General features: G+C 37.3%; 1 protein-coding gene across 2 annotated transcripts; it reads left to right on the top strand.

Annotated features, from left to right (window-relative positions):
* Positions 1-3: 3 nt before the first annotated feature.
* Positions 4-6,764, top strand: LOC129804675 (eukaryotic translation initiation factor 3 subunit C). Of its 2 annotated transcripts, none has more exons than XM_055852224.1 (5): positions 4-92; positions 307-430; positions 497-2,424; positions 5,818-6,346; positions 6,482-6,764. In XM_055852224.1, exons 2-5 carry the CDS (start codon positions 332-334, stop codon positions 6,635-6,637), a joined length of 2,712 nt encoding a protein of 903 aa, XP_055708199.1. In that variant the 5' UTR covers positions 4-92; positions 307-331; the 3' UTR covers positions 6,638-6,764. The 2 variants fall into 2 exon arrangements, with proteins under 2 accessions (XP_055708199.1, XP_055708191.1); XM_055852216.1 differs by having other exon boundaries at positions 22-92; positions 6,470-6,764.
* Positions 6,765-10,272: the final 3,508 nt, after the last annotated feature.

The following is a 10,272-nucleotide window of genomic DNA, read 5'->3' as shown; positions in this document are numbered from 1 at the left end:
AGATTTGCGCGCCTCCTATGAGATTTCAGTCAAAGTTTTGGACTTTTTCCAGTTCACGCGTGTACGCAGTTTTTAGCAAATTTCTACAAAATGTACGTAAAATTTTGCAGTAAAAATACTTTTATTCTGTAGATTGAACAGTGGGGAATCAATTTATGCTGGAGAATTGGGAAAATGTGATGTGTTTGTGTGGGAAAATGAGGGGGAAAATTTCATTCTCATGACACATGGGCATTGTGGGAGGCGGATTCTCGTACTCGATTGTTTTTGGACGGGAAGTTTCACCAAATTAATTCTGTTTTGCAGATTTGTTTGCTGAAATCCAAGGAAAATGCCACGTTTCTTTGCAACAGGGAGTTCCGACTCGGAATCCGAGTCCCTGAGTGATGATGAGCAGATTCAGCATAAGGCAGTTACTGCCCAATTTTCCGTAAGTGTAGCTTTGAGGTTTTGATTGGAGCCACGAATGCATTTTTCTCTTGGAATTTCCTTGCAGTTCAGCGATGATGAGGAGGAAGTGAAGCGTGTGGTGAGGTCCACCAAGGAGAAGCGCTATGAGGAATTGTCTACGGTGATCAAGGCCATCAGGAATCATCGGAAAATCAAGGATATGGCAAGTATTTTGACGGCTTTTGAAGATCTCACAAAAGCCTTCACCAAGGCTCAGCCAATAATAGCCAAGGAAGAGAATGGTGTAACTCCTCGGTTTATCATTCGATCCCTCTATGAATTGGAGAATTTTATCAATGACATGTGGGAGGACAGAGAGGGAAGGAAGAATCTGTCGAAGAATAATTCAAAGAGCCTGGGGACATTGAGACAGAAATTCCGGAAGTACATTAAGGATTTCGAGGAGGAACTGACAAAGTTCCGTGAGGCACCGGATTTGGATGATGACGAGGAGGAGGAGAAGGGTGTGGAGGAGGAAGATTCGTCAGAAGATGAAGAAGCTCCAGCTCCAAAAGCTGTCTCCTTCAAGAAGGAACCCAGTGAGAAGCCCAGTAAAGCTGCAAAGGATGAGGAATCCGATGATTCCACCTACTGGGGATCAGACAGTGAATCTGACTATGATTCTTCCGAGGAGGAGCATCAGTATTCCAACATTCGGGAGCGGTATTTGAAGAAGACCACGGACAAAGATGAAAAGGATGAGGATTACGAGAAGAAGAAGAAGAAGGCCAAGGAGGGGAAGATCAAGAAGAGGAGAGAAGAGGATGATGAAGAAGGTGAATGGGAGACAGTTACCAAGGGTCCAGCGACGTCAGCAGAAAAGCCCAAGATGTTCAGCAAAGATGCAGAAATTGACATTAATCTTGTCCTGAATAAATTATTGGAGATCATGTCGGCTCGTGGGAAGAAACGAACAGATCGGAGGCAGCAAATTGAGCTGCTGTATGAGTTAATGGACATTGCTGAGCAGCATAATCTTGGTCAGGCGATTGCTGTGAAGATTCGCTTCAACATCATCTCAGCCGTTTTTGACTACAATCCCAAAATCTCTGAACCCATGAAGCCTGAGCTCTGGTCAAAGTTACTGGGGATGTTCAAGGATATGCTGAACCTTCTGCTGACAGCAAAAAATATCACCCTGTCGGAATCTGTCCTGGACGAAACGGAGGAATATGAGAAACCTCCCTACATGATCTGTGGATGTGTCCTGACGGCAGCTGAGCGTCTGGATGATGAATTCACCAAGCTCCTCAAGGAGTGCGATCCCTACGGGAATGAATATGTCGAGAGACTGAAAGATGAGATGACTGTGACGGGAATAATTGAGCAGGTTCTCAAGTATGTCGAAGGAATGGGCAATGAGACGGAAATCTGTCGTGTCTATCTGCGAAAAATTGATCATTTCTACTACAAATTCGATCCGACTGTGCTGAAAAAGAAGAATGGCGAACTACCGGCAGATACTCCAACGTCCATTGATGAAATGGAGAGACTCTGTAGGTACATCTATGCCAAGGATAATACCGATCGTCTCCGTACCCGAGCTATTCTCTCGCACATTTACCATCATGCTCTGCACGATAATTGGTTCCAGGCCAGAGATCTCGTTCTCATGTCCCATCTCCAGGAAACCATTCAGCATTCTGATCCTCCAACGCAAATCCTCTACAATCGCACCATGGCCAATCTTGGGCTGTGCGCCTTCCGTCAGGGCAACATCAAGGATGCCCATCAGTGTCTGGTGGATCTGATGATGACGGGAAAGCCTCGAGAGCTCCTGGCTCAGGGATTGCTGCCACAGAGGCAGCATGAGCGTAGCCTGGAGCAGGAAAAGGTGGAGAAACAGCGTCAAATGCCATTCCATATGCACGTGAATCTGGAACTCCTGGAATGCGTCTATCTGGTTTCGGCCATGCTCCTGGAGATTCCCTACATGGCTGCTCATGAATTTGATGCCAGGCGTCGTATGATTAGGTAAGTCAATCTCTTTTTTATCCTCTTTATCCTTGTATTCCGCAATCCATCGTCGAGAAAAAACCGCATTGGCCTTTAGAAAATCCATCCCGCGGAGATTTTGCAACAGATGCTGCATAGATTCTTAGGGGGATGGATCTTCTGAACCTCTGCGGAAATGATTGACGTAGAGTAATTCTTTGGGAATCTGAGAGGGAATCATTGGACATCCCACCAAATGATTCTGCGATTGATTCCGCGACAGATTTTTTTGAATTAAATGCATTGAATTGATCCATTGAATTAATTGCATTTGATTTTGGTACGTTGGTAAAATCATTGTAAATAGGGGAGAGGGAGGCTAAATCGGGTACACTGAGAAAAAAAAGAGGCTGCGATTAACTTTTTTTCATCATAACTAACACTTTGGGTGTAAAAATATATTAACATTTTTTAATGTTAATTTTACACCTTTTTAAGGGTAAAATTAAAATGAAAAGGGGTAACTTTAGCACATAATACACCTAAAAAGGGTAATATTTACACAGATTTCGGATCAATACTGCAGGGTAAAATTAACATTTCCGGAATGTTATTTTGACTTTTTCGGATTTCTCTCAAGTGTAGAAGTTTATTTGACAAAATTTAAATAATCCCAAGTGCTGAAATAATTATGACAGTTAAGCTTATATCAGCTGAGCGTTTCTTAATAATAATAAGCCTACTGTGTTCTGCATAAGATTCCGTGTCTTCTGATCGGGCTCAAACATTAGCAAAATATTTCTCGGAATTCCCTGATAGCGAATATCTAAAAATTCTAAAAACTTTACAAGCCCTCCCTTCGTTTATTTTTAGCCTAATAAATTCAAATTTCAAATTTCAATTTTAAATTTTTCGTTAAAAATTGCCTTTTTAAAAAAAAAATTCTGACGTTTCTGCCAACAAGGATAGGGGAAATTTTCTTTAAAAATGTATTTTTTAAAGAAATTTCTCATAGTATGTAGAGGCCATAGAGAGGTATCGCAATTTTAAGCAAAGGTTTATCGGTTGAAAATTGCAACCCACCCCGCTATTCCGAAATGGACTATTATGGCTTTATTTTGTCGAATTTTACTGCTCGAACTCAAAAAGAGAGCAGTATAATCCAAGATGATTTAAGTATAAAGTGGGCCAAATTGAACTGCCAGTGACGTAGATACTTTTACCCGGCTGGTAAAGTGTTGACAACTCAGATTTGTCAAACATTTGTAATAGAAAAATAAGAAGAGAATAATTTTGCAAAGACTAATTAAATTTCTTCATAAATGAAAATATATTTATCGTTCATCGGCTAATGAACTTAAAATAAGTATAATATGATAAATTTTGATTAAAAAAACACCTTTTTACTAATATGACCACATTGGGTATGATATTAAAATTGCCTAGGATAAAATATCATCTATATATGCCATTAAAACTCAATAATTTCCTTAAATCGATTTTTCTTTGTTAAATTTTAAAATTTAATCTTATTTTGCATCTAATATGTTTAAAAATTACATTCAAAATTGTACACTTCTTAGTCAATTTTCAATTTTATTAAGTTTTTTGAAAAATTATAGACTACACAGAAAAAAATTACAGCGTTCTAGGCAAGGCTACCCTTACTGACCAATCCAATATATGGGGTTTTGGAGCACCACACTTCCCTTTTTACGTCGCGTTTTATATTTTCCATATCGATAAAATGGTTTTTCCAACAATTTTATTTCCAAAGGAAAAGTAACACTTCAGAAAAATTAAATTTTTTTTATACGTTGTTTCACTACAATGATAGTTCCAATTAGGCCTCAGGCTTATAAATAATACCTCTTTTGATGTTTCGACAGCAATATTTTCAGAAACTGTTCTAGATTCAGAGGCATGTACCTTCACATTTGAAGGCGAATTTGCACCATATGTCTTGGAACAAAGCGATATTGCTTTTTTATTTGTCTTGTAACAAAAAAATTAAGAACTTTTAATACGAAATGAGGTAAGCATTGTATCTTAATGAATTACAGATTTTTTTGTGTAGTAAAAATTAAGATTTATTTTCGATTTTTCCGGAAAAAGATGGTAAAATCTGAACTGCAGAGAGCAGTTTTCTCTGGTATAGAATATTTAATTAACTTTCTCTTTGTGAAAAATTATTTGATAACATTTTTATGATTTAAATATTAAAAAATAGATCAAGAATCAGAATATTGGGATATCATTCCAAAGTGCGGTAAAGTGCCATAAAGTGCCACATTTTTTATACAGCGTATAACATCATAAGTGAATGAACAATTGAATGGATTTTACCACAATTAAGACTACAATTATCAAAAAAAGGTCGCGTTTTAATCCAGAATAGAAATTATGATAATAACGCAATTAATTCTCAAAAATTCCGAATATCATAAATATTTATCTCTCAAGTATTGCAATATCCAAAAAAAAAATTTTAACATTTTATAGAAATGTATTCGCATGTGATTTTGGCGCGAGTCACGAACAGCTAATTTTGGACATAACCTCCAAAAAGTATCTACGTCATCACCAGTCCGATCTGGCCCACTTTATTACTTTGTTATTTGTTTTTATTCATCTTGATGGCCTATAGCGGAGCTCTACTGTACAAGATCATTAAAAGAAAAAAAAAAGTTCTTCGAAATCAATTAGAATGTTAGACATTCTTCAGACTTAAGGTTTAACCTTATGCTCTAGACACACTTACGACTTAAACCGAGAGACGGCTTAACGTAATTATAATCAAAATATTAATCAGATTGTATTTCAATCAGTTTTTGACTAATCCATCTCTCGGCTTAAGCCGAGAATCGGCTTAGTTAATAGGAAACTATTGGGAATTTAGTCAAGGCATTATTTTAAGTATAATTACGTTAAACCGTCTCTCGGCTTAAGTCGTAAGTGTGTCTAGGGCATTATTCACAAAGCTTTCCAATTTCTAAATTACAAATACATTGTGAGAGAAATCCGAAAAAATTAAAATAACATTCTGGAAATGTTTATTTTACCTTGCAGTATTGATCCGAAATCGGTGTAAATATTATGCTTTTTAGGTGTAAGAGGTTAAAGTTACCCTTTTTCATGTTAATTTTACCCTTTAAAAGGTATAAAATTAATATAAAAAAAATGTTGATATATTTTTACACCTAAAAAGTGTTAAAGTTATAAGGAAAAAAAGTTAATCACACCCCTGTTTTTTCTCAGTGTAGTAGGAACATTGAATTTTACTAGTCAAAAGTTATAATTTCTCCAAAAAAAACTTGTCTATTTTAAAGTTGGATTAGTTAAACCATATTGCTAAAACCTCTAATCTGAAGTCAGTATTTATGAGCCGATGAATTTTCTATAAAAAGAAATCTTCTATCTTGCGATCAATAGCAAAACTTTCTACCAACAATTGAGATCATCTGAGCGTCAGTCACTCGTTGGGCCCCCGGAATCCATGCGAGAACACGTTGTGGCTGCAGCTAAAGCCATGCGATGTGGCAATTGGAATGCCTGTGCCACGTTCATTGTCAACAAGAAGATGAACACGAAGGTCTGGGATTTGTTCTATGAGGCTGATCGTGTGCGTGAAATGTTGATAAAGTTCATCAAGGAGGAGTCTCTGAGGACATATCTGTTTACTTACTCCAACGTCTACTCATCCATTAGTATTCCCTCACTGGCTGCAATGTTTGATCTGTCGAAGCCAAAGGTGCATTCACTAATCAGTAAGATGATCATTAATGAGGAATTGATGGCATCGTTGGATGATCCATCGGAGACGGTGGTGATGCATAGATCAGAGCCGAGTAGACTGCAGGCGCTGTCGATGCAGCTGGCGGACAAAGTGACCAATTTGGTGGATGCCAATGAGAGGATATTTGAGATGAAACAAGGCAACTTCTTCCAGAACAAGAATCAGGTGGGAAATGTGGTTTATTGTGTTTTTTTTTCTTAAAGGGATGTTTTTTGCATCTCAGTTGGCCTTTTTTTGTTTTGTGGCGTTTGTTTTTTACTGCTAATGCGGGCGAATCGTCATTTGAAGTTCAAATTGCAGGGTCCACGGGATCGTGGCAACTATCGCAATCAGGACAATCAGAATCGCAACTGGAACAGCAATCGCCGGGATAGGGATAATAGGGAGCATAGAGAGTATCGGGAGCACAATCGTGGCAACAGGAATAGGCGTGAGCAGCGTGTTGAGGAGGATTAAGGACAATGTCAAATCTGCAAAAGCATGCTGGAAGTCTTGGAAGTCATCGAGACAAGTAACAGTTTTTTTTTCTTTTTTATTTAGCTTCTTTCCAATAAGATATTTCTAATAAAGATACCCTCTTGAATATGGTGTTAGTGTCAACAAACAAAAAAATGAATAAGCATTGTGTTTTGCGGATATTTCGTCATAACTTTCACTTGCTGATTAAATGGTAAGCAGCCCCCACTTTTTTCACACCTCACAAATTTTTTTGCTCGAACTCGAGGAAGAGAGCAATTGTAATCCATCGTTTTTCAGTTAAAAATTTGAGTTTTGTCTAGTTAGCTTAGAACTTTAGAATTCTAAGTTTTTGAGAAAAATGTCCCTTTTTGTTTTATTTTTTAATTGTTCTGGAGGCCAAATGGTAAGAAATATTGATTTCCTTTCTTCTCTTTAAAAAAAAATGTTCGTAAAATTTTGCCATTCGTTCATAAATTTTGGTTTCTCTGACAAAACTTTAGGAACAAATGTCAAAATATCTTTTCTTCTATTTTTATATGAACATTTAGGGGAAATAATTGTAATTTGGAGCATGATGCATGTATTGAAAAGTAGTTTGTCGCCTTTGTGTTGTCAGGCTTCTGTCCTGAAAGACTTCTTAGGGAAACCAAGGCTAATCGCGGCCAATTGCCCGATAGCGATCCAGTTCTGTGCCCCCATCCGAACACTTCCAGGCCATGTTACCAACTGACCGACAAGGCCTTGCTTAGAAAGAGAGGCGGAAAATATAAATTTCTCGCGAAAAGGGTAGAGAATCTACAAGTCGGGCTCTATTTCGCTACCAGGTAGAAAATCTCGACATTTTTTTTTATTTATCCTAAGTTTAAAAATGAGTAAAAATGTAGACATTCATTTGGCTGTAATTTTGGACATCTTGCTTGTAATTTTGGACACCTTGCTTGTAATTTTGGACGCCTGATAGTTGATAATAAGAAACTCATTCTCTTTCATTTCAAGAACCCAATTGACTAAGTCCACCTTCTATTTATAATGGCGTCTACACATTAGTAGAAATTTTTTTAAAGAAAATTTCCCCTATCCTTGTAGTCAGAAATGTCACATTTTTTTAAAAAAGGCATTTTTAAAAAAAAATCTACTAGTGTGTAGACGCTATAAGAAGGAACTGTAGAAAATCCAAAGTAGCCCGGAAACTTTCCAAAAAGGGATTGAATTGAAGTTGACTTCGGCACTCCAACGCGATCCTTTGTTTTTCCGGGACTCTTCTAAAAGAGTTTTTACACTACATCTCGTTCGTAAAGGTACAGGGGGTCCCGGAATTATGCATATCGGGATTATCCATAAATGGTATTATGCCAAACGTATTTTATATATTTTTCGACGTTTTTGTAACTTTTCAAAAAAGGGGTGGCAACGCGTCCCAGGCTTTGTGAAATGCTTGAACTCGTGACTTAGTTAGATGCTACTATTACCTCAAAAGTACTTTCGCATCTTTTTACTATTTACCGGTTCTCAACCGACTTGAACTGATTCATAAATCACTCAAAAGATCCTCCAAAATTATTTTAAAAGTCATAATAATTGATTTTCGGATAAAAATTTGTTATCGGCTATGAATCGGTTCTATACTGGTTCATAACCGATTGGAACTGGTTCAGTTTTATAGGAAATTCCTAGACCTTTCTAACGAGCCCAAACATGACCCCATTCGTTTCATAAATGCGCTCTCTAGTGTCTTTTTAACCTTTGACCTTGAAAACCCGTTATTAGGAATTATTCACGATGTTGTCATTTAAGGACGAAATACCTGGGTAATCTCTAAAACATAATTAAAAATGAAAAAAAATCGCAGGACGGGTTTTTGAGCAATCCAAAAAAACATGGTTTTAGAGGGGAACGGGAGGCATGTTAACGATTCTTGGATCGACTTATAGGGGAAGGGTCCCAAGTCGCTATCTCTAACCGTTTGGCCTCTAGAGTTGGCGACAGCCGGACGGACAAACGGCGTAACGACATTTCTCTCAGAAATCGTCTGAACACTGAGAAAAAAGGGGTGCGATTAACTTTTGTTTCCTCGTAACTAACATTTTTTAAGTGTAAAAATATATCAACATTTTTTAATGTTAATTTTACACCCTTTTTAATTGTAAAATTAAAATGAAAAAGGGTAACTTTAACCCATAATACACCTAAAAAGTATAATATTTACGCAGATTTCGGATCAATAATGCAAGGTACACTGAGAGAAATCTGAAAAAAGTTAAAAGGGACAGATAATCCTAACCGGCTTATGTAGGTGAGATTCTTAACGTGAGCTAACTCGGAGTGCATGCAAATTCGATTTAGAGCTGAAATTGTGAGTCGCCAATCAGTTATCTTGAATCAAATTCGTGAAATTATACAAATTTTGTATTTAAACCAAAATATCAAGGATTTGGATGAACTGGCACAAAAGTGATATATGGGTGAAATGTAGACCAGAGTGTACTCTATAATTTTCCTATAGAACATGATCTCATCGATTACTCAGAAGCCGAGATAAGCTCAGTTTTTTGTTTCTCAACTCGTTTTTTCGACCAGGTCGCCCCAAGTAGTGATTTGTTGAACTTCAACTATATCAAAGAATTGTTGTATTTTGTGGGACTTTCCATTTAAAACCCTATTTTAAGTGTCTTGGTGGAGTAGAGGCAGTCAAATTAGCATCTGAGTGATTTCAAAGCGTTATTATGGGAAAAATCAATTTTTTCACACTTAAACGGCAAAATCGGAGTGATAGCGTAGTCTGAGTGGAAAATGATGTATGGACGAAATGTAGAGACAAATATCCTCTACAATTATGTCGAAGTAATCATCAAAATCAGTTCAGCGACAGTCGAGATAATTGAGGTTATGTGATATTGAAATTGGTTTTTCGACTGTGGCGCCCCTGGTGTTGGTCCCACGAAGTTCAAATATTCTAGAAAGTTGTAGCATTTGGTGAGATCTTTCGTTTAAGCCCTCATTCATCAAAATCGGTCACATAGAACCGGAGATATGATTTTTTGAATTTTGTGAACTTTGACCCCTCATATCTCCGGTTCTGTTTTAACCACAGCGCACATTTACACCATTTTGGAAACGTCCTAGACTGGACTATAACATACTAAAATTTCATTAACTTGCACAATGCCGTTTTTGAGAAAAGTGACTTTGAATTTCGATGAATTTTGACGCTATCACAGCGCCACCTGTGGTGACTTTTTGAACTTCCATCTGAAAGTGCTCATCGAGACGAAACCAAGAAGGTAAAATTTAGGTCGCTATGTTAGTTAGAACCGGAGATAGAGGCCGGTCAATGTTCGAACTTTGACCCCTTATAGCTCGGGTCAGGGGTTTTAGATCGACTTAAGGTTTTTTTTGTTTGATAGGTATAATCAACGGCTACAACATACTAAAATTTCAGCCCGATGCACAATGGAATTTTTGAGTTATTTAACTTATAAGATTTAAAAATTTTCTTTTTAATAATAGCGCCCCTAGCGGTGGTTTTATGAACTTGCGATGTTAGAAGGAGAAGTGGCATTTCACGAGAGCTTTCCAAAAAGCCCTCATTTTTTAAATTCTGACAATTATAACAGGAGTTATGGCCATTTTAA

Source organism: Phlebotomus papatasi, chromosome 1 (genome assembly GCF_024763615.1).
Source record: "Phlebotomus papatasi isolate M1 chromosome 1, Ppap_2.1, whole genome shotgun sequence".
Lineage (NCBI taxonomy): Eukaryota > Metazoa > Arthropoda > Insecta > Diptera > Psychodidae > Phlebotomus > Phlebotomus papatasi.
The sequence above is the reverse complement of the archived record's forward strand: the minus strand, read 5'-3'. Positions and strand labels throughout refer to the sequence as shown.